Source organism: Scylla paramamosain, chromosome 28, assembly GCF_035594125.1.
Source record: "Scylla paramamosain isolate STU-SP2022 chromosome 28, ASM3559412v1, whole genome shotgun sequence".
Lineage (NCBI taxonomy): Eukaryota > Metazoa > Arthropoda > Malacostraca > Decapoda > Portunidae > Scylla > Scylla paramamosain.
In genome coordinates this window covers 14,632,516-14,657,695 of record NC_087178.1, presented here as the reverse complement: position 1 = coordinate 14,657,695, position 25,180 = coordinate 14,632,516, and the positions used below count along the sequence as shown (strand labels likewise).

Sequence of the window (25,180 nt, the reverse complement as noted above, 5' to 3'; positions counted from 1 at the left end):
ATTTCATTTGCCAAGATTTACTCCATCTATTTATTTCATTTAAATCATCTTGCAGTACCATACAGTCATTTACATTTTCTACCCTTTTCATCAGCTTAGCATCATCCACAAATAAGTTCATATAACTATTTATTTCTTTAGTTATGTCATTCATATATATTACAAACATTATTTGTCCCAACACTGATCCCTGTGGGACACCGCTAGTTACTTTCAGCTAAGATGAATTTTGGTCTTGTATTACAGTTTTCATCTTTCTATCATCCAGATAATCCTCCAACCACTCCAGCAGTCTTCCTCCAATTTTTCCATAATTTCTTATCTTTCATAGCAATCTTTGGTGTGGTACTTTGTCAAACGCTTTCTTCAAGTCAAAGTAGTGTGTGTGTGTGTTTGTGTGTGTGTGTGTGTGTGTGTGTGTGTGTGTGTGTGTGTGTGTGTGTGTGTGTGTGTGTGTGTGTGTGTGTGTGTGTGTGTGTGATTACCTAGTTGTATTTACCTAGTTGTGGTTTATGGGAGGGGAGTAATCCCATAGTATCCTGTCTCTATATCTATCCAGTTTGGTCTTAAAAGCATGGACAGTTACAGCATTGACAATGTCTTTACTGAGTTAATTCCATTTGTTCACACTTCTGTGAGGAAGCCACTGCTCACCTATTTGGTGCCTGTCCCTTCATCCCTTTTCTCCTTTCCTCTTCCTTTTTTTTTGTCCTGTCTCAAACCTCCCTCCCTGTCACATCCCATCCCTGTAATGGACTAGGGAGGACGGAAAGAATTTGGGACTAGGGGCGAAACTCTGCGGGGTGCTGTATATATCTGTTGTGTTATCTCAAATGTAGTAGTGCAGATGTGCTTATTATGATGATTTATTTTTTTTAATTGTGGAACTTATATTGTTTTCTGGTTCCCTGGAACCAATTAACTTCTTCTCATAGGTTCTTCATTTGCCATAACACACATTTGCCACAAATGCTAAATTGAAATGAATCATGTTCGTTGTCACATATCCTACCAAATTTGGGACTCTGAGGTGTGAGTGAAATGCACTAACACCTACACCACTAAAAGAAAAAAGTCAATTAAATTAAAGTAGATTAAGTTAAATAAATGAATAATTCAAGTCCTGAATTTAAGTACATGTAAAACATACAACATACCGTATGTAATCCTACTCCAGCCAAATAAATTTTTCCAAGAACAATGGATGGGGATGATAGGTAGAGCCAGGCAGGTATGTTTGATATCCATATAGACCTGATTTTTTTTTTTTTTGTAGCTCCTCCTATTTTCTTATGTCCTTAGGTAACAGGTATCTGTCCTTACACCTGCAAAGTATCAGTCAACCAAACTAATTTTCTATTAATTCAGCTCTCCTAACAAAATTTATTTATTTTTTTTCATATTATCAATACCAGCCACACTGAACACTGTCACACTTTGACCCACAAAGACCATAAGTTGTGGGGTTGGAGGGGAAGAGAAGCTTCTCTTAGAAAAAAAAGGTGTGTCATGAAAGACAATGTGTGGCCTCTAACTTAGAGTGTACTTAAAAAAGACAAAAACACTCAATAAATATGTTTTGTGTCCATTTACAGCTCAAACAGTTCCAGTCTGCCAACAAAGACAAATTGGGCTCTGTTAAGCAAGCTGTATCCCAGGCTATTGAGACTGTTGCCAACAACATTGAATGGATGAACAAAAACAGGCAAGTGATCACTGAGTGGCTGGAAAATCATGGTTATCTGTTAACACTCAGGAGTACTTAAGTGTGTGTGTGTGTGTGTGTGTGTGTGTGTGTTGTAGCAATGGGATATTAATATGGTATATACTAGGATGGACAGATTTGTCTGTCTTTGCTAGTACCATTGTGGCTTATATTTATAATCTGTTATCAATTTTTGGTTTCATTTAATTGCTTGACTATGACTTTTCCCTGAGAACAATTATAATCTTAATTGCTTTACATTACTCTTACCTTTGCATTTTATGCATTTTACTTAGCTCTAGATATTCTTAATCGCATCTATCTTTTTTTTTTTTTTTTTACGGTATTACTGAATGATATGCAGTACTTGCTGTAATCAAAAGCCAATGGTACTTTTTACATCAAATACACCCTATCTGTCAGTCTCACATAAAACTACTAGAATTATCTCATCACCAGTAGACAAGTCATTCATCTAAAGTAGCATGTTATTAACCTAAACACCTCTGTATTATAACTGTTGTTGTTATCTCTGTTCTGACAAGGTATGGTATTAGCTGACTGGCTTTAACACTACATATAATGTGAGCAATAAAATGGAATATGTGTTCATGTGTTTGCAATAAATAGCTCAACCTGGAGAACAAACTATTCTATAGGTTAAGAGATAATTGACAAAAGCAAGCAATCAGTATGGCAGCACCAAACCTTACTGAAAAGTATTAAACCCAAAGTCATAGTATAAAAAGATCACTCTAGTAATACTGCTGTCTTTTTATCCTTAAGATAATATACTAATGTACTTGGGTTATGACCACAATCCATCCCAAAATCACCTTCAGAAGCAGAAAATGATCAGATGACAAGACTTTATTGAAAACCACTGGAACTAAAAAAAAAAAAAAAATAATAATAATAATTATAATAATAACTAATAAATAAAAAAAGAAAGAAAAGAAAACCCTTTCATCATCTGAAAGTGCAGTAAAATGCATATAAACAATGACTTTTACCTTGGAATGCAAATTTCAAGCAATCATTCTACAAGAGCCCAGTTATGGTTGTGTGGTAATTCCCACAGACTACACCTCAGAGATTCCTCAACCTACAATTGTGCACAACTTCAAGAGTGGTTCAGTTACTTACATTAAATATTTAAGAAAAGAAATCCTAGCAAGAGAATGCTTGACTCTGCAACTTCATCTCTTTCACCTGCCTTTGATGCACTAATACAGGAATTATCTAGATGTGTTCTGAATCCTCATGATTCATACCATTAGTAGGAAAAAGAATGCCTAGTGAAGTGAGCCCACCATCACTTTATTTTACAAACTGTTTGCCAAAAACTTATATGAGTTAAATTGAGATGAAGTATATGGATGTACTTATAAAAATAGATATGAGGTACAATAGCAAAAGCAGAGTATGAAGCTTAGTGAACATGAACCTGGATCAGTGCAAAACATTACAATATCAGTTATATACTTACAACTCAATGAAGTTCTTAGAATGACAACTCTGTGGAAGTTTGCACATTTCTCTTGCACACTTCATCCTCTGAAAGCAGAATAAAACCGAGATTGCTGTATTGGTCCAACAGTTGTTAGCACTCCATATGGCTGTACCAGCAAACCAGATGCATCTTCTAAACAGAGGAGTGAGAGGGAAAAAAAGTTATTGCAAGTAACATTCCAATAGAAATCTTAATTATGCAAGTATTACATTTGAAACAGGAAACAGATGTAAAAAAATCATTATATGTATGGACTTTTATTTCCTACAAAAAACAATGTCATAAAACAAGATGAGTGGTATTCAACAGAGAAAGCAACAAGGTGCCAACAAAACACCCAATGAACCCACACAAGAACACAGCAGACAAGAACAAGACCAGATGATACTAAACAAAGAAAATATGTAAGTACTCTTGTAGATATGACTAATTAGGACATAACTGTCCATATACACACCCAAAACTCCACAGAAGGCACACTGAGATGTGTAATGCATCCATTTCCATACAATCACATGTAGAAACTGGAGGTGTTTTTAATGAAGGATGCATCATCCTAAGACAACCTATTACTGACAACAGGAATGAATAGGAGGATGGACCTCCTTAAGAGACACACCAACAAGACATGCTAACAATGCAGACATCTGAAGGCAGGCAGACCAGACACCAAGGAAGTGCCATGAGAGAAGAGAAGGGGTGAATCCTCATTCCAAAAAAAAAAAAACTAACACAGATTGCCAAATTTTTTCTTAAACTATTACAAGACATGAGAATGGATCTAACAGGAAGTAAGCAAAAAAGTTCATAGCATTGAGAAACCAACAACTAACAACTAACCTCAACACTCTACCATTCTTGATAGTAATAAACCATACCAACAGAAATGCCACTGTACCCACACTGGATTGTGCAGAGGCAGCTAAAATATCATGGAACCACATGTTTGCTAATAAAACAATGCCTGTATCCCAGAAGCAAACCCAAATTGTCTTTTATAGCATAATTCACTAATGAAGGTAGTTATCAACTGATAAGTTTTGCTGAAATACATTCACATGAAGATATTGTTATGACCACAATTTCCAGCCCCTTCCCACAGCTACTGCAACTGAACTAACTTCCCTGAACCACTCCCATGTAGACTCATGGGTTTATAGGGTCCCTTATGACTCCTGCACCCTTTTCATGGCCAGCTGTATTGCCAGATCACACTAATGAGGTCGCCAGTTTGTTTTAATATATATATATATATATATATATATATATATATATATATATATATATATATATATATATATATATATATATATATATATATATATATATATATATATATATATATATATATATATATATATATATATATATATATATATATATATATATAGATAGATAGATAGATAGATAGATAGACTGATTGATATACATCATGCTCAATAGGAATAATAGGCCATTAACATTATCAGGCAAGAGAATTTTGGACAGTAAGGTTAATGATCAGGTTAGATTAATGTTACTGAGCAAGCCATTAATGTTAATGGCCTATTTTCCCTAATGAGCATATATATATATATATATATATATATATATATATATATATATATATATATATATATATATATATATATATATATATATATATATATATATATACACACACACACACACACACACACACACACACACACACACACACAACGGAACCTTGGTTACCGAATGCCTCCCTTTTCAAACAAATCAGTTCTGAACAAAAATTTGAACTCGTTATTGCTTCAGTTGCAGTACCATAATTCTATTCTCGAACAAAGTTGATTTCAGATATTAAAAGACATAGTAAAACCGGTAAATTTATAGTTTAAGCCAATGTCCCCAATCTCTACCCACGGCCCCCCAATCCCTCAAGCAAGCTTGGGGGCCTGTGGGGAACCTAACCTAACCTGCCCGCGCAGCTTATGGGTACTTATAGAGACTTCCTATTGGTGCAACTCGCAGTGTTAAGTGGTGGTAGCACGTGATTGGCCCGAGGAACTATAGACACAGTGATCCTATCCAGCAGCTACCCACAATTCAAAGCATTAAACAACTGAAGTTCAGGCAACAATACACATTTATGTTTATCTGTGGACTTAGAAAAAGTTGAGAGCGCTGTGCATTCCCAGGCCTATTGTGGCGTTATTATTAATTTCCGACAAGTAGTGTAATCATTAGAAATGATGTGAATAGTGAGAAGAACAAAATGAGGTAGGTTATTACCACGTAGTGTGTAATGGCTTAAACTATAATAAAACCGTAAAACCTGCCATTTATTATTAATTTATAATTTCTACAAATATTTACTTCATTTTTATATGTTTGGAGGAGAGACACAGCGTGAAAGACAGTAATTCAATCTTTGAAATAAGGAAAATGTGATCCCGTTAAAAAGACTCGATGTAAACAAAGTTTTCGTCACTGGAATAATCCCGAGCCACCTGTCTCTCTCAATGACCCCCAACACCATCAGTACTGCACAACTACATTTTTTCCAGTAGCTTTTCCCAGCAGCAAGATGTCTAAGTGTTATGATCACCTTCATTTTGGCGGTAAGTGGGTTCCTCCTCTCTGTGTCCCTCTGTAAGGCTTCCCTCACTAGATTGGTGATGAAGAGAATACCTGCACGGTCTAAACAGTAAACAGTAGTGATGAGTTCTTTGTCAATAAGTTCATTCAAGGAAGGATTGTAAACTCGCAAACCCCAAGTCATGTTGCTTGTTTTCAACTTGTATCTCCTCCCTTATTTATGGATCAATTTCTACCATTCAAAAAGCATTTGAATCAGGAGATAGGAGAATAAATCCTAGTGTCTAGTTTATATATATATATATATATATATATATATATATATATATATATATATATATATATATATATATATATATATATATATATATATATATATATAAAGTAAAAAATAGCTTTTAAAATTCGGTGAAAATAATGAAAAAAATTTTACTTTTAAATACTTGCCAAAAATCAAAATTAACATTAATCAACATTTCATAGGGTAGGAATTCTTTCCCTCTCATAGTTTCATAAGCTGCAATAGCCCATACATATATGTAACATGAATAGCAACAGAGGAGATATTTTTTATTTGGCAAAATACCTGTACCATGGCGTGCAAAACTGCAGATATTCATAACAGGATGCCTCATTGCATAACAAAGAAAATTTATCACAATGTTGCATATACCATAAAAGTGGAAAAAAATGTAGAAAATATCAGAAAAAAAAATTTTACACATCGCCATCATACAATCCTCCCTCAGTACATATTTTCTGGATAAATAATTTGTGAGCTAGAGATGTTGTGAAGCACCCATCTTGGATGTGAGAGCATCTGTCATAAGCCATTAAGACAAGGTATGCTGTTGTCTGGGAACGAATTAATCCATTTTACATTGATTCCTATGGGGAACATAGTTTTGATTTTTTTAACATTTCGGATTTTGAACGGTATTCAAGAACAAAATAAATTCTAAAACCAAGGTTCCAATATATATATATATATATATATATATATATATATATATATATATATATATATATATATATATATATATATATATATATATATACACTCTCTCTCTCTCTCTCTCTCTCTCTCTCTCTCTCTCTCTCTCTCTCTCTCTCTCTCTCTCTCTCTCTCTCTCTCTCTCTCTCTCTCTCTCTCTCTCTCTATATATATATAGGGAAGGTGGAGTTACCCTTTAATCTGCCATTGCTTCAAAGTTCACTCTTAACCCAGAGTGGCAGCACATGCCTAAGGTCCCTGGTGCCTTGTAGCCTGTGCTTCTTTTTAGGTAGAGGCTAGGAGAAGGAAAACTTTGAATCCAAACCACCTGCTGCCTTGCAGGTTATGCCCTTCATAGGTAAAGGCTAGGCCCACCGCTGATACCAGTGGTTGGTGTAAGCAAGGGCATGCTACCGTAAAAATTTGCACCAACCAACAAATGATGACTGAAATGCATGAAACTACCCCCAGTCCCCGGAAGCCCTTAAGTGGGCAGGGGGTGCTAAGAAATTCTGGACTGAGAAAACCTGATAAACAAGAGGGAGGAGACCTGTGGGTAGGCACAGTAAATGTGGGGTCAATGGTGGGCAGGAGTAGGGAAGTGGTGATGTTGGCGAAGAGGAGAGTAGATATTTGCTGTGTGCAGGAACTTCAATACAAGGGACGAGGATGCAAACTGTTCAGCTGTGGAGAGGAGCACTACAAGTTCTGATGGGCGGGAGAAAAGAAGAAAGCAGGAGGTGTTGGACTGTTGGTATGAGAAGATCTGGTGGAGGATGTGATACAAGTGGAAAGGATAAATAAGAATAATAAAGATGAAGCTTGTCGTAGGGGAGGAAAGTCATGAATATTTTTTCAGTATATGTACCACAAGTAGGTAGACCAGAGGAAGAAAAGGAAGCCTTCTGGGGTGTGTTGGATGATGTGACAACAGTGGCAGACTTAGAGGTACTACTCATTGCTGGCGACCTAAACGGGCATATTGGAGATGATAGAGGAGGGTTCGAAGAAGTCATGAGCATCTATGGATTTGGAGTGAGAAGTCAGGAAGGAGAAAGAATACTGAAATTTTGCCAAAGTAAAGAGCTGGTGGTGATAAATACTATGTTTAAAAAGGACAGAGAGAAGAAAATTACATACAAGAGTGGAGGAGCAGAAACACAAATTTATTTCATATTACTGAAGGAGGAGAGGAAGATACGGGTAAGAGACTGTAGGGTCATCCCAGGAGAGGCATGTTTAACACAGCACTGCCTACTGAGAGCAGATCTAAATGTGACCAACTTGGTGAGAAAGAAGAAGCAGAGAGGTGAAAGGAAAATAAAAGAATGGAAACTGAAGGATAAGGAAACATGAAGACAATTTGAAATGAAGGTGCAACAGAAAAATATGGTAAACAGAGGAGGATGGAAGGAACTGAGTAAAAATGTTCTGGAGGCTGCAAAGGAAGTCTGTGGTGAAACAACAGGTCACCGAAGAAGGCAAAGAGAAACATAGTGGTGGAATGAAGCGGTACAGAGAGTGGTGCTGGAAAAGAAAAGGGCATACAAAAGATGGCAGAGAACACAGAATGATAAGGATAAGAGAATATAAAGAGAAAGCAAGGCAGACTAAAAGGGAATTGGCAAGAGTAAAGAGGATGATGTGGGAAAATTGGGATGTAGAATGGAATAGTAATAAGAAGCAAAAAGATATGTTCAAAATTGCAAAACAAATGAAGAAAGAGAAGAAAGATGTAACTGGAGTAAAATATATAAAGGATGAAAAAGGAATTATCAAGATAAAGGTGGAAGAAATACTTGAGAGGTGGAGGTACTACTTTGAAAACCTGTTAAACAAGGAAAATGAACACAACCTGGAAGAGGTGAATATGGTGGAAGTTCTGACAGAAGAAATCTTGGAGGAAGAGGTGAACAGAGCATTGAAAGGAATGAAAAGTGGAAAAGCACCAGGTCCAACAGGAATCACCAGTGATTTAATGAAGAAAACGGGTGTTATAAGAGAATTAACAAGGGTGTTTAGAGGCATAATTGATGAGGGAGACATTCCTGAAAACTAAAAATAGTATGACGGTGCCAATCTATAAAGAAAAAGGAGATGGCTTGGAGTGCAGAAAATATAGAGGAATTAGACTATTGGAACACGGAATGAAACTGTTCGGAAAGGTATTGGAGAAGAGGCTGAGAAAAGTGATAAAAAAGGATGGTCGACAGTTTGGGTTTTGCCCAGGAAGATCGACAGCAGATGGAATTTTTTATAATGAGCCAAATACAGGAGAAATTCAGTGAAAGGAAGAAGAAGCTATTCCATGTCTTTGTTGATCTGGAGAAGGCATTTGACAGAGTGCCAAGGAGAGCAATTGAGTGGGCACTAAGGAAGCAAAAAGTGCCTGAAAGGTTCATAACTGCAGTCATGTCTCTGTATGTGGAATCAAGATCAAGGGTGAAAACATTGGCAGGAACATCAAGGGACTTTGACATAAGAGTGGAAGTACACCAGGGATCAGCTCTTAGTCCACTACTCTTTATCACAGTAATGGAGGAGGCTACTAAACTGGCAAGAGGAGATGGCCCATGGGAGCTACTCTATGCCGATGATTTGGTATTGACAGCAGAATCAAGGGAAGAAGTGACTGACATGTTTAATAGGTGGAAAGAGGGGATGGAGCAGAGGGGGCTGAAAATAAACATGAGAAGACAAAACTAATGGTGACTGGAAATGAAGCAAGAGAAAGAATTCAGTCAGGAAAATGGCTATGTGGATGTTGTGGAAGAGGAGTGGGAGCAAATTCTGTGTTGTGTACTAGGTGTAATAAATGGTGTCACCAATGATGCTCAGGTCTGAGGAATCTCAGAGGGGAGCAGAACTTTGTATGTCCAAGATGAGTGTGAGAGGAGGAGGGTGGTGGTGGCGGTGGTGATGATGAGGATGTCCGGTTGGAGGTGAACGTTGGTGTGTTGGAGGAGGTACAACAGTTCTGCTACTTGGGAGATATGTTGGACTGTGAAGCGGGTGTAGAGAGAACAGTAAGGGCGAGAGTAGCAGCTGCATGGGAAAGATAGTGAGAAATTGCCAGTTTATTGGTGAACCGCAGCATAAAACTGAGGATCAGGGGAACGGTATATGGAGCTTGTGTCAGATCTGCTCTTCTATATGGAGCAGAAACATGGGCACTGACAAACAGACTGACAGATATTCTACATAGCTGTAACCGCAGGATGCTGAGATACATGGCAGGAGTGAGATGGCAAGACGGGAGGTCTAGCAGTGAGATGATGGAGATGTGTGGAGTTGAAGACCTTTCTGTTGAGCTGAGGAAGAGAAGACTGAGATGGTTCAGACAAATGAGAAGGGCAGAGGGAGGGGTGTTGAGCGAGGTGGAGGAGGTGAGGGTTGGACGCTGATGGCTGGTGGGAAGGCCAGTGAAAAAGTGGAGGAAGTGTGTGATGGAGTACATGAATTTGATGGGAATAGAAGAACATACAGCACAAGATCACCAGTGGTGGAAAGCAGTCATTGCCCATCCAACCCCACCTTAATTAGAAAATTTTAAATGAAAATGATGGTGATGATGGTGGTGATATATATATATATATATATATATATATATATATATATATATATATATATATATATATATATATATATATATATATATATATATATATATATATATATATATTTTTTTTTTTTTTTTTTTTTTTTCCCTTTTCATTTTCTCTTAAGTATGAGGGACACTGGCCAAGGGCAACAAAATTCCAATAGAAAAAAGAAAGGCCACTGAGATGCTGGTCCCCAAATAGAGTCTGAAGCACTCATCGAAAATTGAAGGATAAGTGTCTTGAAACTTCCCTTTTGAAAGAATTCAAGTCATAGCAAGGTGGAAATACAGAAGCAGGCAGGGAGTTCCAGAGCTTACCAGAGAAAGGGGTGAATGGTTGAGAATACTGGTTAACTCTTGCATTCGACAAGTGGACAGAATAGGGGTAAGAAAAAGAAGAAAGTCTTGTGCAGCGAGGCCACAGGAGGAAGGGAGGCATGCAGTTAGCAAGATCAGAAGAGCAGTTAGCATGGAAATAGTGGTAGAAGATAACAAAAGATGCAGCACTGTGGCAATGAGAAAGAGGCTGAAAACAGCCAGAGGAGAGGAGTTGATGAGACAAAAAGCTTTTGATTCCACCCTCTCTAAAAGAGTGGTATGAGTGGAACCCCCCACACACACATGTGAAGCATACTCTATACATGGATGGATAAAGCCCCTGTACAGAATTAGCAGCTGGAAGGGTGAGAAAAACTGGCAGAGATGTCTCAGAATGCCTAACTTCATAGAAGCTGTTTTGGCTAGAGATGAGATATAAAGTTTCCAGTTTATATTATAATTAAAGGGCAGGCTGATGATGTTCACTGTAGAAGAGGGGGATAGTTGAGTATCATTGAAGAAGAGGGACTAGTTGTCTGGAAGATTGTGTGGTGTTGATAGATGGAGGAATTGAGTTTTTTGAGGCATTGAACTATACTAAGTTTGCTCTGACCCAATCAGATATTTTAGAGAGATCAGGAGTCAGGTGTTCTGTGGCTTCCCTGCATGAACTGTTTACTTCCTGAAGGGTAGGACACCTATGAAAAGACATGGAAAATTGCAGAGTGGTACCATCAGCATAGGAGTTGATAAAACAAGAAGATTGGTTTAGAAGTTCATTGATGAATAAGAAGAGAGTAGATGACAGGAAAGAAACCTGAGGATCACCACTGTTACTAGATTAAGGAGAAGAACAGTGACCATCTACTACACCAGCAATAGAATGGTCTGAAAGGAAACTTCAAATGAAATTACAGAGAGAAGGATAGAAGCCATAGGAGAGTGGTTTGGAAATATAAGCTTTGTGCCAGACTCTATCAACAGCTTTTGATATGTCTAAGGCAACACCTAATGTTTCACCAAAATCTCTAAAAGAGAATGACTAAGACTCAGTAAGGAAAGCCAGAAGATTACTGATAGAGCAGCCTTGACAGAACCCATACTGACGATCAGATAGGAGGTTGTTTAAGAATCTTCTTTTGGATAGATTCAAAAGCTTTAGATAGGCAGGAAATTAAAGCAATAGGACAGTAGTTTGAGGGATTAAAATTATCACTCTTTTTAGGAACAGGCTGAATGTAGGCAAATTTCCAGCAAGAAGGAAAGGTAGATGCTGACAGACAGACAGAGTTGAAAGAATCTTGACTAGGCAAGGTGTAAGCATGGAGGCACAGTTTTGGAGAACAAAAGGATGAACCCCATCAGGTCCATAAGTCTTCTGAGGATTTAAGCCAGCGAGGGCATGAATAACATCATTGCAAAGAATTTTAATAGGTAGCATGAGATAGTCAGAGAGTGAAGGAGAGGGAGGAACAAACCCTGAATCACCCAAGGTAGTTTTTTTTTTTTTTTTGCAAAGGTTTGAGTGAAGTGTTCAGTTTTAGAGATTGATGTGATAGCAGTGGTACCATCTGGCTGAAATAAAGGAGGGAAAGAAGAAGCAAAGTTATTGGAGGTGTTTTTGGTTAGGTGTCAGAAGTCACAAGGGGAGTTAGATCTTGAAAGATTTTGACACTTTCTTTATATAAATAAAGGAGTTTTTGGTTAATTGAAGAACAGACTTGACATGTTTCTGGGCAGAAATATAAAGTACATGAGATTCAAGTACTTTTTGTGGGCCATCTCTCTATCATGTATAGCATGAGAACAGGCTGTGTTAAACCAAGGTTTGGAAGATTTAGGTTGAAAAAAAGAGTGAGGAACGTATTGCCTTCATACCAGACACTATCACCTCTGTTATGTGCTTGGCACACAGAAATGGGTCTCTGACACAGAGGCTGTAGTCATTCCAAGGAAAATCAGCAAAATACCTCCTCTGGTCCCCCCAACTACCAGAGGCAAAACACCAGAGGCATCTCTGCTTAGGGGTACCTGAAGAGGGATTGAAGCAATAGGGTAAGATACGGATATGAGTATGTGATTGGAGGAGCCCAACAGAGTAGACAGGGTATCTGCATAAGCAGGACTGGAGGTTAGGAAAAGGTCAAGAATGTTGGGCTTATCTCCAAGACAGTCAGGAATACAAATAGGGTGTTGCATCAGTTGCTCTAGATCATGGAAGATAGTAAAGTTAAAGACTAGTTCACCAGGATGGTCAGTGAAGGGAGAGGAAAGCCAAAACCGGTTGGTGAACACTGAAGTCTCCAAGAATGGAGATCTCTGCAAAAGGGAAGAGAGTGAAAATGTGCTCTACTGTGGAAGTTAAGTAGTCAAAGAATTTCTTATAGTCAGAAGAGTTATGTGAGAGGTATACAGTACAAATAAATTTAATTTGAGAGTGATTTTGTAATAGTAGCTAGATGGTGGAAAACTTGGAAGATTCAAGTTTGGGCACGAGAGCAGGTTAAGTCGTTGCACACATAGATGCAACATCCAGCTTTGGATTAAAAATGAGGATAGAGAAAGTAGGAAGAAACAGAAAAGGAGCAACTCTCAGTTGCCTCAGACACCTGTGTTTCAGTGAGGAAAAGAAGATGAGGTTTAGTAGAGAGGTGGTGTTCTACAGACTGAAAATTGGATGTAAGACTATGAGTGTTGCAGAAGTTAATGAAGAAAAAGTTGAAGCGGGGTTGTCAAAACACTCAGGGTCGATACCAGAAGAGCAGTCCAACCTAGGGACATGTGTGGTCCCCTTCCCAGATGGGGACTCGAAGGCTGGTGTAGGAGTTGCTATGATAATTTTTTATTTTGAGTGAAGGGTGTATGCGTAATTAAGTGCTTGTTGTTTTGTGTGAAGGAAGAGCATTGTCTTCAGAGGACAGGCTGTGACTGCCCCCTTATTTTATGAGACACAAAGAGAAACTTTCAGTGAGGTCACAGCTGGGTTTAATGATAGCTTCACAGCACTCCCTGATACAGTGCTTTAGACTTCAGTGGGACTAATTATCATTTCGGCAGGTATCTACTGCATATATATATATATATATATATATATATATATATATATATATATATATATATATATATATATATATATATATATATATATATATATAGTGATAAAATCCAGCTGATCTTTCTCCCTCAACTGTGCATAAACACTACCTCTAACACAGATAACAAGATCAGAACTGCATGAGTGACAGTGCTCTCTCCCTCTCATCCTGTTGCAGTTACTTACACGAGTCGCCATTGGTACTGTGTAGCCTAGTGGCATGGACTAGGCCCTGCTGGAAGCAATGCCCAACTGTACAATAGATTGGGAAATGAGTAGTGTAATGTAGTAGTACTATACTTTCATTCTTCGTATACACACACACACACACACACACACTTTTTTATCTATCATATCATAACTTTAACAATTACAAATGTTTTCTTAGGAACTTCCTCATTATTTCCTTTAAATATAGCCTAAAAATCTATCAATTAATAATCAAATATATTAATATGATTTTCATAAATCTTTCATCAAAAAGCCTCAAAAATTACAATATGGATATACAGTTTTCATTCTCAACAAAATTTTCCCTAACACAGCCTCAATAGATTCAATATAATATTAATATAATAAATAAAAAGGTATTAGAATTTTCATACAAATTCTTCACCAGTGAAAGATTCTAACATCTGACTTCAGAAAAAAAAAATACAAAAACTTAACATATTCCTCCTGTTTTTTCTCAACAACATAATATAGAATTTATCATTAATAAACAATAAACATTTTTTTCTATTCATTTTATTTAGAAATAATAATTATGAATAGATAAACAAATAGATAAATAAATAAATAAATAAACAAATAAATAAATAAATAAATAAACAAATAAATAAATATATAAATATATAAATAAATAAATAAAAACATGCCTACAATAAAAAACTGAATTTTACTCCCACACATCTACTTGCTTATCTATATATCTAGGTAAGAGTGACCCACCCCACCATCAGCAGGTGATGCCCTGGGCTACCACTTTAAAGTGCCATCACACTAGCACATTTTCAGTCAACTTTTTTCATCGACTTTCTAAAAATTGACAATCTCTTAAGTGCACCCCATCACACAAGCACTTTTATTGACAATAAAGAAGCATAGCTTCTCTGATATACAAGCAAGCAGTTGCTGCCCTGAACTTTATTACAAGTTTTGTAAATCACCAAACAAATTAAAATGGTATCCAATATGCAGAAATGAAACACAGACCTTCCAGAAGTTTAAACATTTATCAAGTCATGCAAGCCAATGTTTGCCATTATGCCAGTATATAGCCACAAATTATATAAAATAGCATGTGAAATCAAGCAATTTTATACTTTTCTTTATTTAACCCACAGCATGCCAAGCATTTTTCATAAGACTTCCCTTGATGCTGAGAAAATTTGGATTTTTTTCTGAAAAGTATGTAGAATGATAAGAAAACTCATAACTGATACATTTTGCTATTCGCCTCTTATTATTTTCATGATTTTTAGGTGCCAGAAGTTTCTGATATATGGAATGTTACACCCCGTAGACTTCAGCGCAACAAGGGATTCACCAAGCTAACTTCAGAGGTCCATAAAAGGTAGTTATAAGGCACCAAGGAGGCTGAGGGTGTGGGTTGCAGAAGATATGAGTGAATAGAGGTGTCTAACACAAGTTATGAGGAGTTGTGCAAGCCTACAAGCCAAGCTAAGTATATACAAACTCAGATGTTTTGTTTTGATCCACAAAAAATATTTTCTTGTAAATGTAAGTTGTTGTTTTCAACAGATATCATAAAAATAAGTAACTTAGAAGTACATAACAGATGTATACAACAATTTTAGGCACTATTCTCATGGAAGGCAATTTACAAGTAGCTAAATTATGTGCTTTATGTTCCTTCATTTATAATTATTTCTTATATGATAAAACACTTATGCTATTGAGGTTTTGTTAATTTTGTATACATATTATGTACTACACATTTCACATGTTTTACATATTCTTTGTGAGGTGGCACATCTTCCCGTACTGCAATCAGGTCAGGGGCTGTACCCTTGGCATGCCTACAGGCATTTTGGTGGGTAATGGTCAATGAGGGGGAAGGGGAAAGGTATGAAAAGTGTTCTAACAAAGTATGAAAAGACTCCCAGCCAAAATATGGCTACAGTCATTTTTTTTTTAAATTGCTGCCGTAGGTATACAGAGCTGGCACAGCATGCGCCTACCTGCTGCTGAAAACATATGGTGCTGGCATCCTGGGGCTTAAAATCTATTCCATTAAAGCTTAGCTTTTTTTTCTTTAACAACCAGGTTTACTTAGCATATTTCTATATTGTAAACAATGGATTTTCATTTGACAACAAAAGTTGACAAATAACTCTCCTCCGTGAAGACAATCGCTTCCGTTTAAAAGAGCTACATCTTCTCTTACCTGTACATGTTTGGCAAGTGAAGACCATTTTCTTTTACCCTTTCTCAAGCTCCTTTGCCAACTGTCCTTAGCTGTACCTGAGGACAATGGAAAATGTGAAGAAAACTGAATGCATGGAAAGTTATTCTGAAATTGAATTGTATAATTTTACTGTAACCATAATTTCCCAGTTTCCTTCTTTCATGCAGCTTTCAAAGTATTCAATCAGCTGTCTCAATCTCTTCTCAAAATCAGGCACAAGTAAAGTATTATTTATAAATAACATCTCTGCCATTAACATTCACCAGACTCAAACTCTTACCTACCAGTCTGGGATCCATCCACCTTGCTTACAACAACATTCACAGAACCACTAAACAAGCAAGATGAGATCACACATACTGAAATAGGAAACTAGTTCATGCCACTCTCCCTTTGATAATAATAATAATAACAATAATAATAATAATAATAATAACAATAATAATAATAATAATAATAATAATAATAATAATAATAATAATAATAATAATAATCACATCATAATATTGCAGATAATAATCATTCATTGGAGAAAAAAAAAGGAAGAACAAACAAGAAGTAGTGTAAGTAGTGTGTGCTATGCCCAAGAGTGCACAAAGCAAGCAAATTCTGAAAATGGAGATGAACGAATCTACTGCTTTTGTGTCCTTTGGCAAAAAGAATGGCTATTATGTTAAAAGAAGTGTGACAATGCTACTAATGACCCTGTTTGTAAGCTCACTAGTGGCAACAGGGCTGGAGGTAGTGAAGGAAACTTCTGTCTTCACTTTCCACATCATCACCCACAATGACACAGTCAAGGTGTGTGTGTGTGATTCACCTAAGATCGTCTGCTGGTCACCCAGCTAGCTGTTTCCCTATGGAAAGAGCTCAGAGCTCATAGTGACCAATCTTTGGGTAGGACTGAGACCACTGACACACCACACACCGGGACAGCGAGATCACAACCCCTCGGGTTACATCCCGTACCTACTTGCTGCTAGGTGAACAGGGGCTACACATTAAGAGGCTCGCCCATTTGCCTCGTCGTGCCCGGGATTCGAACCTGGGGCATCTTGGTTGTGAGCCGAGTATGCTAACCACTACTACATAGGTAGTGTGTGAGTGTGTGTGTGTGTGTGTGTGTGTGTGTGTGTGTGTGTGTGTGTGTGTGTGTGTGTGTGTGTGTGTGTGTGTGTGTGTGTGTGATGGTACCCGATGAGGGAATAAGATAAAAGGAACAATGACTATATAAAAGAATAATAATAATAAACACAGTAAGGAGAGTACACGATTAAGAATAAGTGTAAAATTAATAATAAACTTGTACAGGTAGTGGATGCCAAAAATTGGAAAGGGAAGGCTGTGGGCATCATGAAGCTGACATACAACAACAAGCACGAATTTTACCAAGACCACCTCCAACAACCACTGGCCAAAGGCCACCAATATGTGCTGTCTATGGAATTGAGGTTACCTCAATGACCAGTAGCATGGTTTCTACAGGGCTTCATATAAAGTTGCAATAGAAAAAGAGAGGTATGTGAGAGAAGGGTGTTATAGTATATGTAATGAGAATGCTTTATCCTACTCAGTGGAAAGGATAGGGAGTCAGAGCTTGTCTATCAAGTAAATTAAAACACACTCTTAAGTCCATGTGACATGTAATGTTCATTCTCCATCACTAATGCAAATTGACAAACATAGAATGATGCACTTATTTACTGTCTCACAGGTGGCTTGCTGTTACACAGTTCCAGACGACAGATGCCTGCTGAACCTTTCTGTGCTTTGACAAGCCGGCCATGAAAGATATGTTCCAAGTGTTCCTGGTGAGGGAGACAGACTTATCCACCATCTTCAACATGCCCAAAATAAACAGCTGCCCAATAGGTGAGCAGGGGTGGATGTGGGACCATTTCAATACCAGCATCCCCATGTCCATCTACCTTGTGGTGTTCCTTGTGTCTGATTTCTCATCAAAGGAGGTCACCACACAGAATGGAGTGTCCTTCAGGACGTGGGCATGAGAGACCACCATCAACCAGGCAAATTATTCACTTGAAATTGGTTAAAAAAATCCTCACCTTCTTTGAGGACTACTTCTGTATTTCATACCCACTCCCAAAACAAGACATGACTGCTATTCCAGACTTTGCAGCAGGTACCATGGAGAACTGGGGGCTCATCACCTACAGGGAGACAGTGATGCTTTATGACCCAAAGGTGTCTTCAGCCTACAACAAACAGTGGGTGGTGATAGTTGTGGCACACAAGCTGGTTCTCAAGTGGTTTGGGAATCAGGTAACCCTTGAGTGGTGGACAGATCTGTGGCTCAGTGAGGGCTTTGCAAGCTTCATGGAGTATGTGGGCACTGACCATCCTCAGCCAGAGTGTCAAATGATGGAGCATTTCATCATGATAGCCTTGCAAAAGGTCTTCAGACTTGACTGCCTTGAGTCCTCCCATCCCATTAGCATCCCTGTTGGTCATCCTGATGAGATAAATGAGATTTTTTATACCATCTCTTACTCCAAAGATGTGTGTGTGTGTGTGTGTGTGTGTGTGTGTGTGTGTGTGTGTGTGTGTGTGTGTGTGTGTGTGTGTGTGTGTGTGTGTGTGTGTGTGTGTGTGTGTGTGTGTGTGTGTGTGTGTGCTTTCCTGTTTGCATATCTTGTTTCCTTTGCACTCTTTTATTTTGTCTCCCCAGAGTGTTTTGAGGTTATTTCCTACATGAAATGCTAACACAATAATACAAAAAGGTTTCATCACAGCTTATTCTCAATTAGTATGTAGTTTTTTAGGTTTACTGTTAAAAAGGCACAGCCTTTCTAACACCTAAAATCTTTCAATAATCTGGATGATGAAATTTTTCCTGATGGAGGCAACCTTCCATAAGGGTCTCACCAACTATCAGAACACCAGGTGAGCAGCTGTACACATGGCCCATTGATAATGCTATTCATTGTCCATATATTTTCAATCTAAGGGAGCAAGAAATTGTAAAGAATGAAGTTACTTAGGTTTGAAAGTATTGGACATGAAAACCTTATTCTATACATAACCCAGGACTAATACAACTGAATTTTAAATTTTATTGCTCTTATCTCTAATATTAACATCAAAACCAATGCTTTAACATTACACAAAGCACCCTTTGAAGTTTTTCTGTCCCTTCAAACAATATATACATAATCAATTATTCCTATTGTTACACAGAGCATCTTGCTCCTTTAGAAACTATGAAGAATAGAGAGCAGAGAAGTGGGAAAGAGAAAACAGAAGGGAGAGGAGGGAGAGAGAAAGACAGAATGAGTGATGAGGAGGGAATGCACATCATAGCTTTGCTTATAGTAGCTTTTATAAATTTGAAGTTCTCCTTCCTCATTTAATTTTTTCCCACTTCCCTTCCTTTCTGAGAATTATATTTAATAGACAATATAATTGAAGGGTTGTTCTCCCTTTTTCACCCAGTCCTTCAAATAACCCTATAATTATTTTTAAAACATAATGTTCAGTTGAGGGAGAGATAGATACAGTGAGTCTGAATGAAAGCGGGGTGTGGGGGCAGATCTTCACCCCCTAGTTCTCAACTTCCCCCTCCCTTCCTTCCCTCCCCATCCCCAGTTGTGTCTGACATCCCTAAAGCAAGCCAACCAATTTTCCCATGCTTGCCACCTATGGGGTGGAATAACTGTTTTATGCCTCATTATATTGTGTATTATTTGGGTCCTATGGGAGGCCATGATCTGGGCAAATCCAGATATTGTGCAAAAGAGCATTTGTGTCTGTTTCCTGCTGTTCCTATGGTGCTGAGTGTGACTCTGTCCAGTTGTCTATTGTATTTGTGCCTAGATTTTGATAGGAGCAGACACCGTTCTCTCCCCCTTTCTTCTGCTGAAGTACAGTGTATTGTTGTGGGTTGTGTGTGTGTCTGGACATTGTGTGTGTTGTGTGTTTGTTAAATGCTACTGGTCTAGGGGCCCACAACCATGAGTGGTGCAAACCAGATGATATTTGTGCTAGGCTACAGCTGTCTACTTCCTTCCCAGATTTTACTATTGTTGTCAATGGTGGGAATCTGTCTTATGGAAGATAGTATGTAGGTAGGCTTTTCTCTGGTGAGAGTGTATAATATTTTTGTTGGTGTGGGCAATCTATTATGGTGAGCAGTTGTCCTATGAAGTGGAATAACTCATTCTGTGTGTTGTCTGTACTGTCTGTGCTCCCTAGCATGTGGCTAATTAGTTCTTTCTCAGCTTGGTGGGTAATTTGGCATTCAGTATACTCCCTTCCCTGTTGATGGATGAAACAGGATAGCAACCTCTTAAGGGTTAATAGCTGTTGGCAACCAGCAGGTGCCTGGATTCATTGTATTTGTGCCCCATCACTAGGCCATGAAGTATGACAGCAGCAGCTGTGAAGGGGACTGTATCTGGTCATAACAATATTCATAAGAAACATATGAAAAGGAACTATAATGTGATTTATCTGGCATCAATAAACTATAATGTGATTTATCTGACATCCATGGTCATTCCTTCCTCCTCTTCCTATCCCTACATAGAGTATATGCCAGTTCAGAACAAGATGATTTGTGGGACTTCCTGACACAAGCTGCCCACCAGGATTTGACACTTGCCAAGGATGTCACTGTCGAGACTGTCATGGACACCTGGACTCTACAGATGGGCTATCCTTTTGTCAAGGTCATAAAAAGTGCTGATGGGACATCAGCCACAGTCACACAGGTAATCACCTTAAAATGACCAAGGAATGAATGGAAGAGATTCTATTTTACCAGTGTAACTCTTGCTGTGACATATAATCTCAAACACACATCAATTAATTCACTAATTAGAGTAGTTTACAACCAATTCATAATTGTACTAACCAAAAACTCATATAGAGAAAACTTAAATTACTATTTATTTCACCAAGAACAGTTCCTGTTGAGGAAAGATGCCAACTCCACTGACACTCATGTCTACAGGTGGTGGGTGCCACTCTCCTACACCACACAGGCCACTACTAACTTCAGCAAGACAGCACCCATCAGGTGGCTCTCAAAGACTGACTCTAAGATCACGATCCAGTCCCTTGCAAATAGTAGGCAGTGGGTGATATTTAATATACAGGAGACTGGCTACTACAGAGTCAGGTATGATGACAGCTGGAAACTGCTGATCGAGCCAGGTACTTTTGTTGCTTTATTTCTGGTCACATTGTAGTTCAGCCACCATCGTTCCATTACATGAATATTTTCTCCTGAAGATATTTGTAGGAATGGATATCTTAGTTTGTTACTCATAATGGCTATGTGAATTTTCTGATGGATAGTCTATATTTGCAGTAATCTCTGGGAATCATATTTTATTTAAGAATATTTTACATCTTGAATATTTTTCAATATAAAGCTTTAATGCAGGAATTATGATTTTTTTTTTCTTTTCAGGTCAGTTATCATATTCCGTCAATGGATCTTGCTGCTTATCTGATCAGGGAAACTTCATATGCACCATGGGCTACTGCTCTGGATAACTTAAAATACATTCATAAATTCTTCTCCCACACTGGAGCTTATGGAGCTCTTAAGGTGAGCAGCAAAAAATATTATAATACATATATGATTTCAAAATTGAATGACGTCATACTTGGTTCACAGTGAATTAATGAATTGATATTCATTTGTAAGAGATATCCAATTAAACACACATAAACAGGTACTTATGTGTAACATTATTGAAATTTCAGTAATAAAAAACTGATGATTCATGAGGTCATAACTGAAATCATAGCAAACATTCCCTTTCACATCATTAACTAACCCATTACCCACAGGATTTCTTGCTCAGTCTGTTTGAGTCACTGTTGGGTTCCAAGACTCTCCAACTGACTTTCATAAAGATGCTTAAGTGGGCCTGCAAGCTGGGTCATGAAGACTGTGTGACCCAATCTGCTGGACTCTTCAAGCGGTGGATGATGAACACAAAGAGTGACAAGTGAAAGCATATTGAGAACAGGAGTGAAATAACTTCCAAGGCACTATGTGAATGGTTTTGGTCTTTTAAGGAGTCTAAAGGTTGTTAAGTAAGTGATATTTTGAAGACTAGTATTTTCAAGATATCGCAATGCAAAATCTTCAAGGTTACCAAATGCAGAAAATCCAGTTTTTATTATTTTATTTCCTAGCCTGCTTTTACAAAACTTACAGCAATATTCTTTCTCTCATGAAAGTTCTCAAGTCAAATGATCCAAATCAGAGATGTCAGAGATGCTTATTTTATCAAATGGACTGCATGATGCACACATCCTTCTAAATTCATGATATATTCCAAGTACACCAGCATAGATCCACAACAAAATTTACCCCTGTACTGTCCTCATGGAGGCTGTTTCTTATCTTTGCACCTTTCCAGCATCATCTCCCCAAACCTGAAGGATGTGGTGTATTGCACTGCCATAGCTGCAGGCAAGAACAAGGAATGGGAATTTGCATGGAATCAATACCTCAACTCAAATGTTGGCTCTGAAAAGAGCAGAATACTCAAAGCGCTTGGCTGCTCCAAGAAAATCTGGATCCTGTCAAGGTGAGATGGTATTCTTCCACCACAGGACATCATGGTTCTGTTTACCACAAAATAATATTAGGTTGTGGGAAGCAATAACAGATCCTGTTTCTATTTTTGTTTGTATCTGATAAACTTGTAGTATCTTATCTTTTTATTCAACTTCAGTTTTGTAGCCATGGATGCTCTGTACTCATCCATCTCCATTTTGTAATTATTATAATCATTACCAATTTTCTTTTAGAAATAAAATTGTTTAAAAAAATAAGCCTCTTTTCAATCTTCATACTAGGGAAGACTAGGGATGGCATTATTATGTTTCTAATTACAGTATATAAACTTCACATCTCATCTCTAGCTAAAATAGTTTCTATGAAATTGGACATTCTGAGTCATCTCCACCAGTTTTTTTCTCCATCCCAGCTGCTCACTCGGTACAGAAGCCTTATCTGTCCTTGTAGGGAGTATGCTTCACATGTATGGGGGTTCCATTCATACTGCTCTTTTAGACAGGTTGGAATCAAAATTTTTCATCTTATCAACTCGTCTCCCCTGACTGTCTTCAACCTCTTTCACATCACCTTAATATTGCATCTCTTGCCATTTTCTATCACTATTTTCATGCTAACTGCTCTTCAGATCTTGTTAACTGCATGCCTCCCCTCATCCCATGGCCTTGCATGCTGAAAACTTTCCTCTTTCCTCTTGCTCCTCCTACATAAAAAAATAAGAGAGAGAAAAAAAACAAAACATAATATATTATCACTCACCTTACAGTACAGGCAGTGGCCTGTTCACTTTACCTTGGCTGACCAAGTTTGGAACTGATGGCATGAGCAAGGAATTACAGCTTGATGAGGTAAGACAGTACAGAGATGATGATGTCTCTCAGTACGGTGTCTTAATGACTGTCTCATAGATCTCTTGATATAATGTGATATATCTAATTAATATGACCGTTTCTATCAAGACCTCTCAATGTTTATAAACTTCACAAGTCTTCATCTATAGTAGCTTCATCAAAATAAGAAATTGTTGCAAAAAATCCCAAGACTTAGGAATTAGTGTTTTATGTTCATTTGGAGCTCAAATAGTTCCAGTCAGCCAACCAAGACCATTTGAGCACTACCAAGCATGCTGTAGCCCAGGCTATTGAATGAACTCAGAACAACATTGAATGGATGAACAAAAATGGCCCAGTGATCATTCAGTGACTAGCAGATAATGGTTACTCATAAAAGCTCAGGAGTGATTAAGAATGTGTGTGTGTGTGTGTGTGTGTGTGTGTGTGTGTGTGTGTGTGTGTGTGTGTGTGTGTGTGTGTGTGTGTGTGTGTGTGTGTGTGTGTGTGTGCACATGCACATTATTGAAATGCGAGGTGTGACATGTGCCTGTTCTCATACAACTTTTACTTTCCCTATATCTTCATTTTCTCTAGTATTCCTATACACGTCTTTACTGATACAGATATTTTGTTTATCTCAACATATTCGAAGCTATGTTTCTGATTTGTTACCCAGTTATATCTTACAACAAAGATTTATATATATATATATATATATATATATATATATATATATATATATATATATATATATATATATATATATATATATATATATATATATATATATATATATATATTATTGCAGGAACTTATTATTTTCTGCTCTTCTTTCAAAGTATATGTCACATTCATTCTGTTCATCTGGAAGAAAAGATCAATATTAATAAGAGAACAAAGAAAGTGGTAGAAATCACAATATATTGAAGAGGGAAAAGCAGAGCAGAAACTATGTATATGCAGATAATAAAAAATGTTGACAGATCATCTGAAAATATATTTTATTTTTTCCAATGCTTCTGAATTGACCATTAGACATAATATAACACACAAAAAAAATTAAGCTTTAGTACAGTTCCAGATCTTTTGTAGGAAAACAGAATCTCACACACACACACACACACACACACACACACACACATAATGGAACAGAAAATGCATTTTTCACAACTTAATAACTGTGTATTTTAAAGATACACCAATCTTAATCACATCAAATAAAAGGCATAGTATTCCATTAAAAGAAAAAAATAAAGATACGTACCTCGGAACTAGGTTCGGAAAATAACTGCAGTCAAATGCACATTATTTTCCTCTTGCCGGTGTGCAGACACAAGTTCGGAGCCTCTCTTCAAAGCTTTGCATCGCTTTCCGCAACATTTGATCTGGCAAGGCTTGACGAATGGATGATTTCAATTTTTTGATTGTGCATGGTTTTCTTGTGTACACTGTAAGGTATCTCTACAAAAAGAAGTCGCAAATGGATAGAATGGAAGGGTATGGGGAAAAAAAAAAAACATCGGCAAATAGGGAAATGTCATGTCCAACAAACATTCGTCAAACAACCTCC

At 37.5% G+C, this 25,180-nt stretch overlaps 2 protein-coding genes across 12 annotated transcripts in view; both read left to right on the top strand.

Moving 5' to 3' along the window:
* The window catches only part of LOC135114978 (aminopeptidase N-like), a 33,219-nt gene extending 30,906 nt beyond the window's left edge, over positions 1-2,313 (top strand). For all 4 annotated transcript variants that reach the window (XM_064031318.1, XM_064031321.1, XM_064031320.1 and 1 more), the window contains one exon: positions 1,596-2,313. In XM_064031318.1, coding sequence (XP_063887388.1) covers positions 1,596-1,766 — 171 coding nt within the window. In that variant the 3' untranslated portion in view covers positions 1,767-2,313. The remainder of the gene's footprint in view (positions 1-1,595) is intronic.
* Positions 2,314-5,567: 3,254 nt separating this feature from the next.
* On the top strand, positions 5,568-24,255 carry LOC135114980 (aminopeptidase N-like). Of its 8 annotated transcripts, none has more exons than XM_064031324.1 (9): positions 5,568-5,803; positions 15,272-17,736; positions 17,933-18,090; positions 20,765-20,948; positions 21,144-21,393; positions 21,653-21,793; positions 22,039-22,287; positions 22,617-22,787; positions 23,544-24,255. In XM_064031324.1, exons 4-6 carry the CDS (start codon positions 20,865-20,867, stop codon positions 21,736-21,738), a joined length of 420 nt encoding a protein of 139 aa, XP_063887394.1. In that variant the 5' UTR covers positions 5,568-5,803; positions 15,272-17,736; positions 17,933-18,090; positions 20,765-20,864; the 3' UTR covers positions 21,739-21,793; positions 22,039-22,287; positions 22,617-22,787; positions 23,544-24,255. The 8 variants fall into 8 exon arrangements, with proteins under 8 accessions (XP_063887394.1, XP_063887396.1, XP_063887395.1 ...); XM_064031326.1 differs by lacking the exon at positions 23,544-24,255 and having other exon boundaries at positions 15,272-15,843; positions 17,530-17,736; positions 22,617-23,531; XM_064031325.1 differs by lacking the exon at positions 23,544-24,255 and having other exon boundaries at positions 15,272-17,019; positions 17,530-17,736; positions 22,617-23,531.
* Positions 24,256-25,180: the final 925 nt, after the last annotated feature.